Genomic DNA, 20,370 nt, shown 5'->3' with positions numbered 1-20,370 from the left:
TCGCGCCAATCCAGGGGGTTTTGGCCGATGCCTGGCGTTGCCAGGCACCAGCCTAGGATTGAATACATCGGTACTCAATCCTAGCCTGGGACCTCACTGTTTCAGCCAATCTGATTAGCTGAAACAATGAGAAAGACTGCGATTGGCTGTCCAGAATTGAACAGCTAACCACAACGATCGGGGGGGTGGAGACAGGCCCTGGGATGCCGACACCATCTTCCTCCAGGTAAGATGGCATTGGAATTTTAATGTGATCACCGCAACTTAAGTCGCAGTGTCGCATTAAAGGGCATGACGTACTATCCCGTCGGTGGTCATACGGGCCCATACCACCTCAACGGGATAGTACGTCAGATGTCAGAAAGGGGTTAATGATTATTCAAGATACACAGTTGTCTATCTGCATCACATCAAAGATAAGTACCAGAGAAACTTGTAATATATCGCAACTAGAAGTAGCCGTGGGGTGTACCTAACAAATCCTAGACACCTCGACACAGCCGGAGGACTAAATACCCCTATAGATGGAAATATGAATACTACCTTGCCTCAGAGCAGAAGCCCAAAGGATAGGCAGCCCCAACAAATATTGACTGAGTAGTAGAGGAAAAGACACGCAGGCAGGAAACAGGATTTAGCAAAAGAGGCCACTCTAGCTAAAATAGGAAAGGATAGGACAGGATACTAAGCGGTGAGTATTAAAATCCTTCAAAAAATATCCACAGCAGAAAATACAAAAACTCCACCATCTAACTAAAGATGTGGAGCGTATATCTGCAACTCCAGAGAATCCAACAAGACTGAGAAAACACTGACACAGTCTAAGCTGGACAAGAGAAAACAAATGAATAGCACAGAATATAAGCACACAGCTTGTGTGCCACAGAAAAAGAAAGACACTTATCTTTGCTGAATTGGCAGCTAAGCAGGAGAAGCCAGACAAAGATCCAACACTTCCCAAGAAACATTGACAACTGGCAAGGACCAATGAGTCCTGCAATCCTAAATACCCCAGTCAGAATTGCAATCAGTAGATACACCTGTCCAAGACTGCAGCCCAGGGACAACTGCATTACCACCTACAACCACCGGAGGGAGCCCAAAAGCAGAATTCACAACAGGTTTCTACAAATGGATAATGATCCTGAACATGCATCAAAATCCACAATAGACTACTGCAAAAGGCGCAAGGTGAAGGTTTTACAATGGCCCTCACAGTCCCCTGCTCTGAACATCATTGAAAATCTGTGAGCAGACCTCAAAATAACAGCGCATGCAAGACGACCCAGGAATCCCACAGAACTGGAAGAATTTTCTGAGGAACAATGGATGAAAATCCCTCAAATAAGAAATTTAAGACTCTTGTGTGGCTACAAAAAGCATACACAAGCTGTATTACTTTCAAAAGGGAGTGCTACTAGGTACTAAAGTGGTAAACAGCTCTGTCACAGACGCATTATTGGACTGCAAAGAGCCCAAACACTGTCTCACCTGCATCACAGGTACAATTGTTACCAAAATGTGGTAAGTCTATACTGCTCTGGGACATTTCATGGCTAATTACTTTTAATTTGCAGGAACGACACTCGTCCTCTCTTTATAACACGTTGAGTTATCTCAGCTTTCCTCATCTGCAGCGGCATAACTAAAATCTGATGGGCCCCAATGCAAGATTTGGACTGGGCCCTCCTTTTCCTGATATATGTCCTTCATTCTGGTATATAGGTCCCTCATTCAGGTATATATGTCCCTTACCTTGGGCCCCATCCTGGCATATATGTCCCTTACCCTGGGCCCCATCCTGGTATATAACTCCCATCCTGGTATATATGTCCCTTATCCTGCGCCCTATCCTGGTATTTATCTCTTGTTCTGCTGCTGTTCTTTAATTTATAGAAAAAAGTAAAACAATTACACTGACCTTCCCTCCGCTCCTCCACCTTTCCTCCTCTTCAAGCTCATGACGTCACTGCCATATTCTCCCAGTAACATGCACATAGACGTCAGCTGCTGGCCTCTGATTAGCTGGCAGCATGTATTGCCGCTCATGGACCAGACGGGATTGTGTGCCGCCATACACTTCAGCTGAAGTACACAATACACATCTAGCTGAAGTATTTGCTGGCGTTGGCGTGCTTCTCATCTACCGGGCCAGGTAGTGGCGGCGACATCTGCAGTAGTTACGGGTCCTGCTCACCAGCCTTGTTCTTGCTTACCATCAGTATAGAAGAATAGCAGAATAACTTCAGGGACCTGGGACCCTTAACATGACATGGACAAAAGTGGAAATCCCTTCTGCTTGGTTGTCAGAATTCCAGATACTGAGACCACATCATATTTACAATAGTTATATTTATTATGAACAAGATCTACAGCCCTGAAATGCATCTAACCAAATGATTCCTTCATATACGTGAAGAACGGACATTACACTCAGTGTCTACGTCATACAGCCGAATACAATGAACTTACAGGCTAATGTCCACTTTAAATTGAAAAATGACGCAGCTGTTACGGTTCATCATTGTGGTTTCTCCACTTTTCTGCCGTAATTTGCTCATTTTTAGCGGCTTTAGTAATTGCACCTTGTTCTCCATTTTTTACACCATGTTGTAAGTTGTTTTTTTATACAACTTTGCTCATCCAGGTGTTTTAGATTAGACAGATTTCCTGAAATGTAACATTGTTTTTGAAGTTTCCAATTTGGCTCATTTTGAGTGAGTTTTTAAAAGATTCGTCACTTTTAGGACTAAAAACTAACGAACAAAAATATAAAACATTTTTGATTTGCGCCAAACTCATAAACCACCTGGGCCATTTTGAAGAATGTTGCACAAAAAAAAAAGTCAGCGAATACCATAAGCCAAAAAATGAAACTTTAAAAAAAAACAAAAAAAAACGAAAATGATGAATTGGGCACTTTTTGTACACGGCTCCTCTGTAGACCCACTAACCAGACCTGTATGGTTTCCTCCTGCAGACATGCTGTTTTCCAGCCATGATCTTTTCCTATTTCTTGCAAGCCTACTGAATGTTTGGTACCATGGAGAGGACAGATGGAATGGAGTGAGGACCGTGAGAACAGATTGCAATTGCACAGGGATCATCTCTATAGGCTTGTTTTGCTTTTATGTTAGATGCATTGGGGTCAGAAGGTGGAAGTAAGCTTTTAAAGAACACCTGAAATAAAAAGAAGAATGGCCAGAACCTTGAAATATGTTTTTTTTTTCCTTCCAACTTCATACATCTATTTCAGCTATAAAAACGTCCCCAAAGCTAAAGATGAGAAAATGTAGGAATATCTATGTATCTATGAATGTTCTGTCCTCTGCCGTAAGGGGTGAGTTTCACCTGCTCCTCGGTTTTGTATCACTCGGAGCTGGTGGTGTATGATCGCATTTCTGGACACATTGTTCTTTCAATGCATAAAGGGGATATCGAAGACTCTGAGAAGGAAAGGAAAAAAAAAAAAAAAGAATGTGCCAAAACAGTAACAGACAGGCACTACCTGTCACAGACCACTCGTGCAGGCGATTCAGCTGTGGACATCATGTCGACAGAGCGTTCTCTGTTTTCACGCTGCCCGGGATTGCCGATGTCATTCTGATTGACAGCTGGATCCACCAGTTAGGCAGCAGGGATCCGGCTATCAATCAGAATGATGTCGGCAATTTGATAGAAAGGGTATAGGGAGTGAAATTGTTAACAGATTCCTGTATATGTATATTGGGATTATTTGAAGATGGAGTGGATCTCGACTTGCCCCTGTTCATAGGTATCTCTCGTATCTTATTTCAAGCACGTAAACGTCTCGCATTTCATTGGTTAGACACTAAACCTACATCTATGGGAGAGCTACAACGAAACATAAATAATACAATCTGGTTAGAAAGGGGAGTCCATCATAAATGTAACTCGATTTGCAAATTTGAAAAGCTATGGAGTCCCTTGTTCGATACTCCAGGGCGGCCCACAAACCTTCTAATTAGAGAGAGAATATTTATGATGTTAACCCTTAATTGTTAGTCCCCTTGTTTCCTTTTTCTTCCCTCTTCTACGACTTTATACTCCGTTATTCTACAACTGCTCTGAAAATGAAAATGGTCCTCTGTGGAATGTTGGGATTTGGGTGGCTTTGGGAATTGAAGTTGAGATACTTTGTTTATGTTTTATACTATGGAATTACCGTATTTTTTGGACAATAAAATGCACCATTTTCCTCCCCAAATTTGGAGGAAAAAGGGGGGGGGAGTGCATCTCATAGTCTGGATGTATTTGCTGTGGTTGTGGATGAGGAGGTGGGGTATCGTCAGAAGCGGAGCAGTGGGTAGCCAGCTGCTGTGGCTAACACCTGTGCCCGCTGCTAAAGAGAAATTAATATTCACTACTGCCCATGCCCATAGTCCCTCCCACCTCTATGCACTGAAGCTGGCACTGAGAGGTAGGAGGGACTATGGGAGTGGGGAGCAGTGAATATTTATTTCACTTTAATAGCTGGCACAGTAGCAGCAGTCGCTGCTTCCTGTGGCTGAGAGATCATGTGTGCCCACTACCAAAGGTAATGAATATTCACTGCTCTACACTCCCATGGGCATGGAGAGCAGTGAATATTCACTCTCTTTAATATCAGTGTTAGCCGCAGCTGCCGGTTCCTGCAGCTGCTGGGTGATTACATGTGCCAGCTATTAAAGAGAATGAATATTCCCATTAGTTGCGGGCACACTTGATTGCGGCTGCTGTGCCCGTGATGAAATGAATATTCACTGCTCTCCAGTCCTATAGTCCCAGACATGGGGAGCAGTGAGTATTCCGGCACCTGTTCTCAGCTTGTAAGCAGCGTATGACAGTAAGTGTCATGTGCTGTTTACAAGCTGAAATCAGCACAGGGTGCTGCGAGGGAGCGCAGGGAAGGTAAGTAGAATGGATTATTTTTTTATATGCATACCAGGAGGATGATGAGAGGGTTATGTATACCTGGAATGGGTACATATACCAGGATGGGGGATATTAGTACAGAATTGACCACACTGTTTACAATTTTTTTTTCAATTTTTCTCCTCTAAAGCCTAGGTGCTTCTTATAGTCGAAAAATATGAATATGTCATTTATGTTATTTGAAAGATGGATAATTTGTATTTGGAGTTTTTCGATGACTGTTGATATTACAGCCCTGTCAACAGAGCAGAGTGGAGTGGAAAAGCTGCCACTCTGTCGATATGACGTCAGCAAAGGCAGCTGAATCGCCAACAGGAGAGGTCAGTGTTTAGGCATTTTTTTTATTATTACAAAGTCCCGGACAACCCCTTTAAGGGGGATGTAACTAGTTTGGAAAAAAACATTTCCGAAAGATAGGAGATAAGCTGGAACCACCACTGATTCAGAGAATGGGGCTCAGAGTCTTGTCTGAATGGAGCAGAGGTTGTGCATGTCGTGCTACACTTACTCTCAATGGTAGTGCCAAGTAGAGTGCTCTGCTATTCCAACCAGTACCTTAGAGAATGAATGGAGCAGAGGTGCTCATGTTCAACCTCTGCTCCACTGAGACAGGAGATTGGTTCTGAATGGAGATAGTTAGGGGTTCCAACGGTTAGTCCACGAGTGGCTGGGAAATTATTTCCAAACTTGGTACAGTCCCTTTAACGAAACAACCTTAAGTGACAGCCCTTGAGACCTCCTTAGTTATAACCCAACGTTACTGCAATTTTATTGATTGTCTAAGAAATATATTTTTAACTTCAAAGAGGTAAAACTGATGGCCTTATATTTACAGGTGACATGTTCTTTAATAATAAAAATATATTTATATACAGGTAATTGCCGCCCTACACTATGGGGATGCAGGGCCTGGAAAAGGTGCTGTCAAATCATAACCATAGAAAGCACCTATACCAAAGACCAAGGGCGCCAAGAATTTATACAGGTATAGCAAATGGCAAGCTAACTGCTGACAAGCCACGCCATTAACCTCGCGTTGCATGACATTATGCCATTTGTATAGAGCAGACATTTACATACAAAGCTACACTGCCTCTAACTAACAGGGTAGGCGTAAATGGTATCTTGGTGCCTAATGTGGCCGTTAGCTTGATGATCGCTATTTTGGTATTAGGGCGCATTCAGACCGTATAAATTGGTCCGAGATTAGACCGCAATGTCTCCCGACCCAAGGTTGACAACTTCATATATTTCTGGGTCTATAACCGATTTATACGGACATCTGAATGCGCCCTTAGAGTGCTCCTAAAATTCTAGACACCTTCTGATCATTCCTGAATAGATGTCATTAATTCTTCCCTGAAATTTACAGTTATAAGAACAAAATGCATCATTGTCTCCAACCAAAGCTAATTATCTACATAACGAGAAGCGAAAATCCTAGTTAATTATAGTACAATGTCTGATGTCTATACAAGGGAGAGGGGGAGATCATTTCTTCATGGAAACTGTACATGGGAATAGTCGTATATATTCCTGACCACTGGCAATGTACACTATACAACATGTCATAAGGGTCCACTTTCTACCAGAATGGCGCCACTCTTGTCTATAGGCAGGTTGTAGTATTGCAGCTTAATATCACAACGTCCATGGCCAAGATTGTCCGAGAAACCTAGAATGGCTGCTGTATATGGCGTGAAGCCGCCTTACAAGTCGTCTTGCTGACACATGTATCCCAGATATGATAGGTCCTCACATTACACCCAGGCTTTCCAGCCAGGGAACAGCTTGCTGAGATTTTTAGGATCCATTGCCTTCTGGATGAGGAGGTTTACTTGTCCTTCTGCGTTGAGCACAGTCCCCTCTTCTACTCCCTTCAGCTTCTCCTGGAGGCGCAGGAGGACACGTTCCGCCACCTTATTGAAGCTCTGAGTGTCGTTGCTTGGGAAGAAACAGAGAAGAAAGGTTACCCAGACGTGCACAATGCAAGCGATGACTTACTGATGGCTGAACAGTACAAGTCCTGTGCAGCACGCTGTAATAACCCGCCTTGTATTACCACAGCACAGCTGTGCGTCAGCAAGAACGATGGCCTGTGAACAACGGCTCTACAGCTTCTATAAGGTGATCGAATGGATACTGCTTAGTTGATACTATATTCAGAATATTACATAAAATGTGGGAAGACTTCGGAAACGCTCTCTGCTTTCAGTTTCCAGCAGATAACCTTTTTTCCTTTTTTTGTTACACGGTTCCTTTAATAATTCGGTGATCTTACTGACAAGACTCCCTTCCATCAGCTATGTGATCAACCCTCTTAAGAAGTCTATATGGGCATATATAGGTCATAAGAAGCTGAAGAAAATTATACCTTGATATCTGCAATCCGATATCTTATTCCAGAGAAATCCACATTTTTCGAATATACAGACTTACTGTTAAATTACATTCCTGTAATTTATATATGGCTCCTAACGGTGCAAAGTGAAAGGTCTTGAAAAAAATGGAGGATGGTTTGTAGTGGATAGCGACATGTAAAAGCTGAATCTCGATGCTCACAGTACCTGCTGTTCCTGTTGCACTCGGGGTCCTCTTGGAATGTTGCATTGAGCTCAGCTTCATCCTGCTGTAAGTAGAGCGCTTTCAGAGGATTCATAGTCCAATCAAACAAGGGATCGTAGAGGAGGACCTGATTGAAAAACGCAATCAGATTACACAAAGTATCACATTTATAAAAATAATCACATTAAGACCCATTTTCCCCCCAGATACCCCCTTTGAATCCGCAGGAATCAAATGGCTGAATGAGACAACTAAGCTCTATGAGCTCAGAGTGTGAATAATTCCGGCATCCGCAATTTATTTTTTTTAAATGACTATGACTAAGGGTCCTACATGGCCCTGAAACTCGCAGGCCAAGTCTTTATTGTTCATTTTTTTGTCTTTATGACCAAATAATTTTTGGGTTTTTACATTTTTAAAATTTCAGATGCCGTAATTATCTATTTACTATAATCACATCCTGGGGACCGGCCCACACCGTTGTCCGCGCACTGCACCCAACAAGCTGTTATTGTCATCTTAAAATAGTGAGCTGATGAATTTTGTTTTTTTTTTCTGTATTGTTCTATGAGCTCAGACATACCTCAACGATGGTCAGCAGAGCATCCTGAGATCTTCTCATAACGGACATGGTCTTTTCACAGCATCTACAATGGTTAAATTAGGGCCAAAAAAAAAAGTTACTCCATCAACGTTGCTGCTGATTAGAATACAATTAGTAGATGTCATCGGTGTATGATATAGAACAATCTGAACATTTCCTATGTGAACTGCGTGAAACGCCTGAAGGAACACTAGAGATGATGCTAGACGAGTTCACATGAACATGTATTATCTAAGCGTCGTACACACAGTCTGATCTGTGGAAAGCACAGTATAGAGGAGGAGTTGAGCAACAGGATATGCGGTTTGTTGGCAAAGTTAGAGTATAATTTGCATATAACTATACAGTATAAATGAGTCCGGTGGGCGGTCCTGATTCGTGATTGACAGCTATCTTCATGCAGAGTCATTTATTTATGGTACTCCTTTATATAGTGCCATCATATTACACAGTACATTACAGACATTATCATCGCTGTCCCCATTGGGGCTCACAATCTAGATTCCCTATCAGTATGTATTTGGAGTGTGGGAGGAAACTGGAGAACCCGGAGGAAACCCACACAAACACAGGGAGAACATACAAACTCCTTGCAGATGTTGTCCTTGGTGGGATTTGAACCCAGGACCTCAACGCTGCAGTGCTAACCACTGAGCCACCGCTGCTGATACAAAGCAGACTGAATACAACCGCCCACTGGACTCATTCATACAAACAACAGGAATTTCAATTAATTAAATGAGGTTTTGCTAAAACCTTTCTCCCAAAATTGATCTGATCAGCTCTTTCTGGTCTATACTATCCTTTCTGCAATTCAGAATCAATTTTCAACATGAAGGATTCCTTTTACACCATATGAGTATGTGTTACCTCCGGAAGACGCCCTCTACTCCAGTAATGCCCATGCCATCCACAATGTCCCGTGTCAAACGGAAAGGGACAGTCTCAGGAGTTGGAAGGATTTTCCCCTGTTCGAAGGCAACACCTACAAAACAGTAAATCACTCTCCTGTTAAAGGGATTGTCTCATGTTAGCTTTCAGGCGAGTACCGATTCTTGATCTCCCAGCTTCCTCCTTGTTGAAGGACAGGTGTTTCAGCATAGGAGAATCTTAGGTCAACTGATGCCACCAGCTTCAGAGCAGCGCCTACATGCTCTATTGGAAAGAGCTTGTAAACGCTTACACTCGTTGCCTGAGTATCGACCATTATTGAAAGACTGCAAAAGTAGACAGTAATCTAACGTAAGCAATAAAACTAAGAAAAAAAAACCTTATTCTTGAGTATTTTTAATAACTAGTAAGTAGCAAAGTTTCTTGTTTTTTTTTTACAAGCTATTAGTAATTTTAATCATTCAAGAACTTGAAAATTATCTTTTAAGTTATATGAGCATACAGGCGCTTCTAGACTTCTTGCTGTTTGAGGTGACAAATGATGTGGCATCCCGCTTCCATGAAAATAGAAAATGCAGGTACGGGCAGTGTATGTACCAAATGTTGCCTCGCACAGCCAGGGACTGCCTGCAGCAGTTACATGACATTGCCGGGACATCAACACTTACGTAGGAACTACGGTAAAAGAACATTTGTATTGACTCCTTGAAGTGAAATTGTCAAATCATGACGGATTTGCTTAAAACCCCTTCGGCTGGAAGGAATGGGGAGAGCAGAGTGAAGGTTTTTTTTACAGCAGCCAACCGGCGGCAAAATGACCGAGGATCAGCTACTTGGTTGCTGATCGGCAGTCATTTTAATATCCTGTTTATACGGGCAGACAGTGCTTCAGATGCACACCGAGTAACCTGGAATATTTCATTCAGTGCGCATAGGCTGACATTCATCCCGGAAGTGCAGGTCCTGTTTACACAGGATGACGTGTTGCCGAGATGGACCTTTTGTGCAGTAGAAATGATGATTCCACCTGATGCATAAGCATGAAAAAAAGCATTATCTAGGTGCGTTGTTCACAATAACCATGCAGTGTAAATGGACCTTAAGCCACTGCAAGACTTATTTAGCAGCGTCTTTTCTTCCTTCAGAACAAAAGTATCTAGTGATTAAATTCAACATGCCCAATACTTATCGCCCCTGACATAATCTGTTGGAATTCCCATTGGCTGTCTTTTACCTAATGAATGTATATGGGGTCTGGTGGCACAGTGACAAATCTACAGGATAAACATATGGTAAATAAATGTTATTCCATTGTTCCACATAGGACGTTCTCTACAACTGTACATACTGAACAACATGTGACTTCAAACATCGTCACCCACATTTTTCATCAATGGAATAGATTTCTGTTCATTGAACCATTCCCATGCCCCCTATGGCTCTTAAATGAGGGTCCCAGGCAGGAACATCAGAGTATGTGGACAGGGGTTGTCCTTAGAAGACCTCTATATACATGTGTTTAAGAATAAAATAAAGCCATGAATTGTGCACATAGGACATCCAAAGAAAGAAGCATGGAAAATTACTAACCCAAATCAATGTGAACAAGCTCGGCTGTTTCCTCATCTATGAGAATGTTCTGCACATGTCGGTCTCCAAGTCCAACAATATAGCCAACTGAAATTAAAAAAAAATAACTAATATGTATTCATAGCAAGTATAAGGCCATGACTCAGCAAGTACTAGGCCATGACTCCGGTGATATGACAACAGAGTGACCCCTAATAACACTCCCCGCGCTAATGCATAATGGGGACACCTTACCTATGGAGGATGTAGCTACACTTCGTGTGTAAGCCAACCGCTTCTCAAACCAAATAGCCGGATCTAAAAACTTCTCCATACAGAAATAACGGAAGACGGGTCGGAAATGCTCCGAGATGTCAAGAAATACTTGATACTTATCTTCAAATCGTGCTCCCTGCACCTCCTACCAAAAGGAAAGATTACATTTTATAATATTTTTATAAACTGTATCTAAATTTCAATGGACTCAGAAAGAGGGTAGGAAAGGTCCAATGGCTGGATATTCTAAAGCTAAGAAATGTCCAAGAAGGACGGGAGATTTTGCTAAATGAAATTCTCACAGCACAATCAGTAACAATCCCAAAAACAAGGAAAAATTTGAAGCATTTAAAGAGACCAGGAAGGATGAACACAGAACTTAATAACTTGTTAAAAAGGAAAAATGCATATGAAAAAAATATAATGCTGTTTGCAGAGAATGCAGGGCAAGCGTTAGAAGAGCTAAGGCCAGTTATGAAGTAAGGCTTGCAAGTGAGACCAAAACCAACAAATGAGGATTTGGGGGGTATGTCAAAAGCAAAAGAAAAGTCAAAGATCCTATAGGAGGTTTACAAGAAGAAAATGGTGAAGTGATTAAAATGATGCTGAGAAGGCTGAACTTTTAAATTCTTATTTTGCATCTGTGTTCTCTAAGAAAGCAAATGTAACATCAACTGATATTCACGGGGCTCTCGAAGGAATAAAAAAATCCACACTAGCTATGAACAGACAAATGGTGAGGGAACACTTTGCTAATTTAAAAGAATTTAAATCTCCTGGTCCAGATGAAAGTGTACTGAAAGAGTTAGAGGAAATTGAAGAACCACTAGCCAGAATCTTTAAAAAATCCTCTAGAACAGGAAAAGTCTCAGAAGATTGGAGAAGGGAAAATGTCCATATCTTCAATAAAGGAAAAGAAGATGGAGCCAGGAAATTACCGGCCTGTCAGCCTTACTTCTATACCAGGAAAGATCTTTGAGCAAATTATTAAAGAACATGTATGTAAGTACTTGGCTAAGAATATAGTAATTAACCAGGGCCAGCATGGGTTTGTAGCAAACAAGTCATGCAGACTAATCTAATTTCCTTCTATGATGGAATCACTGACTGGGTGGATAAGGGAAATGCAGTAGATATAGTATATCTCGACTTCAGCAAATCACTTGATAAAGTATCTCATACTATCCTTATTGCAAAAAATGACCAAGTATGGGATTGACAAGGCTACGGTTAGGTGGATTCATAACTGGCTCAGTGATTGTACTCAAAGAGTGGTAATAAATGGTTGGACATCCAATGGGAAAAGTGTTTCAACTGGGGTACCACAAAGTCATATCCTGGCCCCAGTGTTCAACATTTTTATAAATGATCTAGAAAAGGGAATTAAACGTAAACTAATCAAATTTGCAGACAATGCAAAGCTAGGAGAGATAGCTAACACTAGAGAAGACAGAGAAAGTATTCAGATGGATCTAGATAAGCTTGAACAATCAGCAGCAACTAATAGAATGGTATTTAATAGGGAGAAATGCAAGATCCTAAATCTCCACAAGAAAAACAAAAATTACATGTAAACATTGGGAGAAACAGAACTAAGCAACAGCACTTGTGAAAAAGACTTTAGTATACAAATAGATCACAGGCTCCACATGAGTCAACAGTGTCATGCAGCAGCAAAAAAGGCAAATACAGTTCAGGGATTCATTAAAAGAATCATAGAGTAGATCACGTGAACTGATTATCCCCCTCTACTCCTCCTTGGTCAGGCCTCATCTGGAATCCTGTGTCCAGTTCTGGGCACCACATTTATAAAAAGACATTGAAAAACTGGAGCAAGTTCAGAGAAGTGTGACCAGGATGGTCAGCGGACTGCAAACTATGTCCTGCGAGGGACAGTTAAAGGATCTGTGAATATTTATAGTGCCTTGCAAAGTATTCGGCTCCCTGGAACTTTTCAACCTTTTCCCACATATCATGCTTCAAACAAAGATACCAAAGGTAAATTTTTGGTGAAGAATCAACAACAAGTGGAACACAATTGTGAAGTTGAACGAAATTTATTGGTTATTTTAAATTTTTGTGGAAATTCAAAAACTGAAAAGTGGGGCGTCCAATATTATTCAGCCCCTTTAACTTAATACTTTGTTGCGCCACCTTTTACTGCGATTACAGCTGCAAGTCGCTTGGGGTATGTTTCTATCAGTTTTGCACATCGAGAGACTGAAATTCTTGCCCATTCTTCCTTGGCAAACAGCTCGAGCTCAGTGAGGTTTGATGGAGATCGTTTGTGAACAGTAGTTTTCAGATCTTTCCACAGATTCTCGATTGGATTGAGGTCTGGACTCTGACTTGGCCATTCTAACACCTGGATACGTTTATTTGTGAACCATTCCATTGTAGATTTTGCTTTATGTTTGGGATCATTGTCTTGTTGGAAGACAAATCTCCGTCCCAGTCTCAGGTCTTTTACAGACTCCAAAAGGTTTTCTTCAAGAATGGTCCTGTATTTGGCTCCATCCATCTTCCCATCAATTTTAACCATCTTCCCTGTCCCTGCTGTAGAAAAGCAGGCCCAAACCATGATGCTGCCACCACGTTTGACAGTGGGGATGGTGTGTTCAGGGTGATGAGCTGTGTTGCCTTTATGCCAAACATATCGTTTGGCATTGTTGCCAAAGTTCGATTTTGATTTCATCTGACCAGAACACCTTCTTCCACATGTTTGGTGTGTCTCCCAGGCGGCTTGTTGCAAACTTTAAATGACACTTTTTATGGATATCTTTGAGAAATGGCTTTCTTCTTGCCACTCTTCCATAAAGGCCAGATTTGTGCAGTGTACGTCTGATTGTTGTCCTATGGACAGACTGTCCCACCTCAGCTGTAAATCTCTGCAGTTCATCCAGAGTGATTATGGGCCTCTTGGGTGCACCTCTGATCAGTCTTCTCCTTGTTTGAGATGAAAGTTTAGAGGGACGGCTGGGTGTTGGTAGATTTGCAGTGGTATGATACTCCTTCCATTTCAATATGATCGCTTGCACAGTGCTTCTTGGGATGTTTAAAGTTTTGGAAATAATTTTGTATCCAAATCCGGCTTTAAACTTCTCCACAACAGTATCACGGACCTGCCTGTTGTGTTCCTTGGTCTTCATGGTGCTCTCTGTGCTTCAAACAGAACCCTGAGACTATCACAGAGCAGGTGCATTAATACGGGGACTTGATTACACACAGGTGGATTATATTTATCATCATTAGGCATTTAGGACAACATTGGATTATTCAGAGATCCACAATGAACTTCTGGAATGAGTTTGCTGCACTGAAAATAAAAGGGCCGGATAATATTGCACGCCCCACTTTTCAGTTTTCGAATTTCCACAAAAATTTAAAATAACCAATAAATTTCGTTCAACTTCACAATTGTGTTCCACTTGTTGTTGATTCTTTACCAAAAATTTACCTTTGGTATCTTTATGTTTGAAGCATGATATGTAGGAAAAGGTTGAAAAGTTCCAGGGAGCCGAATACTCCGAATACGAAGACACTGTAGCTTGCAAAAAAGAAGGGTAAGAGGAGACTTAATAGCTGTCTACAAATATCTGAAAGGATGTCACAGTGTAGCGGGTACATCATTTTTCTCATTCGCACATGGAAACACGAGAAGCAATGGAATGAAATTGAAAGGGAGAAGATACAGATTGAGATTAGAAAAAGCTTTTTGACAGTGAGGGAGTTCAATGAGTGGAACAGGCTGCCATGAGAGGAGGTGAGTTCTCCTTCAATGGAAATCTTCAGAGGCTGGACAGATATCTGTCTTAGATGGTTTAATGGACCCTGTATTGAGCAGGGAGAGTTGGACACGATGACCCTGGAGGTCCCTTCCAAATCTATCATTCTATGATTCAAACAGACATGAAGAAATATATGAAGAGCCCTTAAGTGTATATTAACCCCTTAATCCCATATGACGTACTATCCCGTCGAGGTGCCCTGGGACTTAATTCCCAGTGACGGGATAGTACGTCATATGCAATCGGCCGCGCTCACGGGGGGAGCCTATTGCAGCTTCCGGCACATTAACCCCCGGCACACCGCGATCAAACATGATCGCGATGTGCCGGCGGTATAGGGAAGCTTCCCGCAGGGAGGGGGCTCCCTGCGGGCTTCCCTGAGCCCCCCGCAGCAACACAATGTGATCGCGTTGCTGCGAGGGTCTTACCTCCCTCCCTGCCTGCTCTAGACCCGGATCCAGTATGGCCGCGGCATCCGGGTCCTGCAGGGAGGGAGGTGGCTTCACAGAGCCTGCTCAGAACAGGCACTGTGAAGCAGCCTGCACTTCTCTCAGATCGGTGATCTGACAGAGTGCTGTGCAAACTGTCAGATCATCGATCTGTGATGTCCCCCCCTGGAGCAAAGTAAAAAAGTTAAAAAAAAATTTACAAATGTGTAAAAAAAAATAAAAAAAAATATTCCAAAATAATGAAAAAAAATATATATATTATTCCCATAAATACATTTCTTTATCTAAATAAAAAAAAAAACAATAAAAGTACACATATTTAGTATCGCCGCGTCCGTAACGACCCGACCTATAAAACTGGCCCACTAGTTAACCCCTTCAGTAAACAACGTAAGAAAAAAAAAAAAAAAACGAGGCAAAAAACAACGCTTTATTATCATACCGCCGAACAAAAAGTGGAATAACACGCGATCAAAAAGACAGATATAAATAACCACGGTACCGCTGAAAGCGTCATCTTGTCCCACAAAAAACGAGCCGCCATACAGCATCATCAGCAAAAAAATAAAAAAAAGTTATAGTCCTCAGAATAAAGCGATGCAAAAATAATTATTTTTTCTATAAAATAGTTTTTATCGTATAAAAGCGCCAAAACATAAAAAAATTATATAAATGAGGTATCACTGTAATCGTACTGACCCAAAGAATAAAACTGCTTTATCAATTTTACCAAACGCGGAACGGTATAAACGCCTCCCCCAAAAGAAATTCATGAATAGCTGGTTTTTGGTCATTGTGCCTCACAAAAATCGGAATAAAAAGCGATCAAAAAATGCGACGTGCCCAAAAATGTTACCAATAAAAACGTCAACTCGTCCCGCAAAAAACAAGACCTCACATGACTCTGTGGACCAAAATATGGAAAATTTATAGCTCTCAATAAAAAGCGTCTTTTAGTGTGTGACGGCTGCCAATCATAAAAATCCGCTAAAAAACCCGCTATAAAAGTAAATCAAACCCACCTTCATCACCCCCTTAGTTAGGGAAAAATTAAAAAAATGTATTTATTTCCATTTTCCCATTAGGGTTAGGGTTAGGGCTAGGGTTGGGGTTAGGTCTAGGGTTAGGGTTGGGGCTAGGGTTAGGGCTAGGGTTAGGGTTGGGGCTAGGGTTAAGGCTACAGTTAGGGTTGGGGCTAAAGTTACGGTTAGGGTTTAGATTACATTTACGGTTGGGAATAGGGTTGGGATTGGGGTTAGGGGAGTGTTTGGATTAGGGTTTCTGTTATAATTGGGGGGTTTCCACTGTTTAGGCACATCAGGGGCTCTCCAAATGCGACATGGCGTCCGATCTCAATTCCAGCCAATTCTGCGTTGAAAAAGTAAAACAGTGCTCCTTCCCTTCCGAGCTCTCCCGTGTGCCCAAAAAGGGGTTTACCCCAACATATGGGGTATGAGGGTACTCAGGACAAATAGGACAACAACCTTTGGGGTTCAATTTCTCCTGTTACCCTTGGGAAAATACAAACCTGGGGGCTAAAAAATAATTTTTGTGGGAAAAAAAAAAGGATTTTTTATTTTCACGGCTCTGCGTTATAAACTGTAGTGATACACTTGGGGGTTCAAAGTTCTTACAACACATCTAGATAAGTTCCTTGGGGGGTCTAGTTTCCAAAATGGGGTCACTTGTGGGGGACTTCTACTGTTTAGGTACATTAGGGGCTCTGCAAACGCAATGTGACGCCTGCAGACCATTCCATCTAAGTCTGCATTCCAAATGGCGCTCCTTCCCTTCCGAGCCCTCCCATGCATCCAAACGGTGGTTCCCCCCACATATGGGGTATCAGCGCACTCAGGACAAATTGGACAACAACTTTTGGGGTCCAATTTCTCTTGTTACCCTCGGGAAAATACAAAACTGGGGGCTGAAAAATAATTTTTGTGGGAAAAAATTTTTGTTTTATTTTTACGGCTCTGCATTATAAACTTCTGTGAAGCCCTTGGTGGGTCAAAGCGCTCACCACACATCTAGATAAGTTCCTTAGGGGGTCTACTTTCCAACATGGTGTCACTTGTGGGGGGTTTCTACTGTTTAGGTACATTAGGGGCTCTGCAAACGCAATGTGACGCCTGCAGACCATTCCATCTAAGTCTGCATTCCAAATGGCGCTCCTTCCCTTCCGAGCCCTCCCATGCATCCAAACAGTGGTTCCCCCCACATATGGGGTATCAGCGCACTCAGGACAAATTGGACAACAACTTTTGGGGTCCAATTTCTCCTGTTACCCTCGGGAAAATACAAAACTGGGGGCTGAAAAATAATTTTTGTGGGAAAAAATTTTTGTTTTATTTTTACGGCTCTGCATTATAAACTTCTGTGAAGCACTTGGTGGGTCAAAGTGCTCACCACACCTCTAGATAAGTTCCTTAGGGGGTCTACTTTCCAAAATGGTGTCACTTGTGGGGGGTTTCAATGTTTAGGCACATCAGTGGCTCTCCAAACGCAACATGGCGTCCCATCTCAATTCCTGTCAATTTTGCATTGAAAAGTCAAACGGCGCTCCTTCCCTTCCGAGCTCTCCCATGCGCCCAATCAGTGGTTTATCCCCACATATGGGGTATCAGCGTACTCAGGACAAATTGTACAACCACTTTTGGGGTCCAATTTCTTCTCTTACCCTTGGGAAAATAAAAAATTGGGGGCGAAAATATAATTTTTGTGAAAAAATATGATCTTTTATTTTTACGGTTCTGCATTATAAACTTCTGTGAAGCACTTGGTGGGTCAAAGTGCTCACCACACCTCTAGATACGTTCCTTAGGGGGTCTACTTTCCAAAATGGTGTCACTTGTGGGGGGTTTCAATGTTTAGGCACATCAGGGGCTCCCCAAACGCAACATGGCGTCCCATCTCAATTCCAGTCAATTTTGCATTGAGAAGTCAAATGGCGCTCCTTCGCTTCCGAGCTCGGTCATGCGCCCAAACAGTGGTTTACCCCCACATATGGGGTATCGGCGTACTCAGGACAAATTGTACAACAACTTTTGGGGTCCATTTTCTCCTGTTACCCTTGGTAAAATAAAACAAATTGGAGCTGAAGTAAATTATTTGTGAAAAAAAGTTAAATGTTCATTTTTATTTAAACATTCCAAAAATTCCTGTGAAGCACCAGAAGGGTTAATAAACTTCTTGAATATGGTTTTGAGCACCTTGAGGGGTGCAGTTTTTAGAATGGTGTCACACTTGGGTAATTTCTATCATATAGACCCCTCAAAATGACTTCAAATGAGATGTGGTCGCTAAAAAAAAATGGTGTTGTCAAAATGAGAAATTGCTGGTCAACTTTTAACCCTTATAACTCCCTAACAAAAAAAAATTTTGGTTCCAAAATTGTGGTGATGTAAAGTAGACATGTGGGAAATGTTACTTGTTAAGTATTTTGTGTGACATATCTCTGTGATTTAATTGCATAAAAATTCAAAGTTGGAAAATTGCGAAATTTTCAAAATTTTCGCCAAATTTCCGTTTTTTTCACAAATAAACGCAGGTAATATCAAAGAAATTTTACCACTATCATGAAGTACAATATGTCTTGAGAAAACAGTGTCAGAATCACTGGGATCCGTTGAAGCGTTCCAGAGTTATAACCTCATAAAGGGACAGTGGTCAGAATTGTAAAAATTGGCCCAGTCATTAATGTGCAAACCACCCTTGGGGCTTAAGGGGTTAAATATACAAAAACGTAAAATGCATTAAAGAAGCCTCCCATGAAGTTTTTTCCACACTAAATGTATGTATATGTGTATGGTGTGTTCTGTTCCTCTTTCATTGATTATCACCATTCCTTCATATTCTCTGGATTATGCAACAGTTTGTGTGATCCAGAAGTGGTTTTTGCAATGTAAGTCTATGGAGCATCTGAACAAGGGATCCATAGATTTGCATAGTAGAAAAGAAATCAGGCTCACGCAGAGAGCAGAGCACTAAGGTGGAACAGTGTAAGGTCACCAACATCGTAATAGAACCCAAATAGGGTATATTTAATCCAGAAAAAATGGGACCGAAGAAAGGACCATATTGGACCACTGCACTCAAATCGACAAAAACCAATAGAAAGGAAGCAGCATAAAGTCCAGATAAATATGTAGAACAAACTTTATTAATGATAATTCCAGGTTTAAAAACGACAGGGGGAAATAATCCCCGTGCATTACTCAGCACGCACCTACATGAACAGGGGACAGGTGCCTACAGTATAAATATATCCACATTGTAACCGAGACAGGTATCACAGAAAAATCAAAGTGACTGTGCAAGTAAATAAAGTTCAAACACCTGCATGGCAAGGGGTGCCTTGAGAAAGGCAATAGCCGAAACGCGCGTCGGGGGGGGGGGGGGGACAGGGGTGAGGTGCCAGTCCACGCCGGGATTCTTTCTACACTGACTGGTATGTATATTAGTTTTACTCATTGTGTATGTGCTCTTTTATACAATCCTATGGACCTGTGTGTTTAATGCAGGTGTTTGAACTTTATTTACTTGCACAGTCACTTTGATTTTTCTGTGATACCTGTCTCGGTTACAATGTGGAAATATTTATACTGTAGGCACCTGTCCCCTGTTCATGTAGGTGCGTGCTGAGTACAGCACGGGGATTATTTCCCCCTGTCGTTTTTAAACCTGGAATTATCATTAATAAAGTTTGTTCTACATATTTATCTGGACTTCATGCTGCTTCCTTTCTATTGGTTTTTGTCACGCAGAGAGCATAGAGTGATCCAGAGAGTCTGGAGAGTGGTGATATGACTGCGAAGTGGAGCAGAACAGCGCTGAGAAATAGGGATTTTTGTGTACTCACTGTAAAATCCTTTTCTCCGAGCCATTCATTGGGGGGACACAGACCGTGGGTGTATGCTGCTGCCATTAGGAGGCTGACACTAAGAGATACAAAGAAAGTTAGCTCCTCCCCTGCAATATACACCCTCCTGCTGGCTCTCAGCTAACCAATTCGGTGCAAAAGCAGTAGGAGATCAATAAACAATATATGAGCGTATAACATCACATTGTATATGAGGGTATAGCATGTTAAATTATAAAACAAGCACAAGCTAATAATAGGGTGGTAGCTGTGTCTCCCAATGAATGGCTCGGAGAAAAGGATTTTACGGTGAGTATACAAAAATCCCTATTTCTCCTACGCCTCATTGGGGAACACAGACCGTGGGATGTCCCAAAGCAGTCCCTGGGTGGGAACAACATCAGATCAGGCCCTGTGTAACCGCAAATTACAAGT

The 20,370-nt window shown here is 41.8% G+C and overlaps 1 protein-coding gene across 1 annotated transcript in view; it reads right to left on the bottom strand.

Moving 5' to 3' along the window:
• Window positions 1–2,337: 2,337 nt before the first annotated feature.
• Window positions 2,338–20,370, bottom strand: part of ATM (ATM serine/threonine kinase) — a 237,502-nt gene continuing 219,469 nt past the window's right edge. The window contains exons 58-63 of the mRNA XM_069759148.1: window positions 10,820–10,985; window positions 10,586–10,672; window positions 8,975–9,089; window positions 8,084–8,147; window positions 7,503–7,627; window positions 2,338–6,879 (exon numbers count right to left, since the gene is read on the bottom strand). Coding sequence (XP_069615249.1) covers window positions 6,696–6,879; window positions 7,503–7,627; window positions 8,084–8,147; window positions 8,975–9,089; window positions 10,586–10,672; window positions 10,820–10,985 — 741 coding nt within the window. The 3' untranslated portion in view covers window positions 2,338–6,695. The remainder of the gene's footprint in view (window positions 6,880–7,502; window positions 7,628–8,083; window positions 8,148–8,974; window positions 9,090–10,585; window positions 10,673–10,819; window positions 10,986–20,370) is intronic.

Source organism: Ranitomeya imitator, chromosome 3 (genome assembly GCF_032444005.1).
Source record: "Ranitomeya imitator isolate aRanImi1 chromosome 3, aRanImi1.pri, whole genome shotgun sequence".
Classification (NCBI taxonomy): Eukaryota; Metazoa; Chordata; class Amphibia; order Anura; family Dendrobatidae; genus Ranitomeya; species Ranitomeya imitator.
The sequence above is the reverse complement of the archived record's forward strand: the minus strand, read 5'-3'. Positions and strand labels throughout refer to the sequence as shown.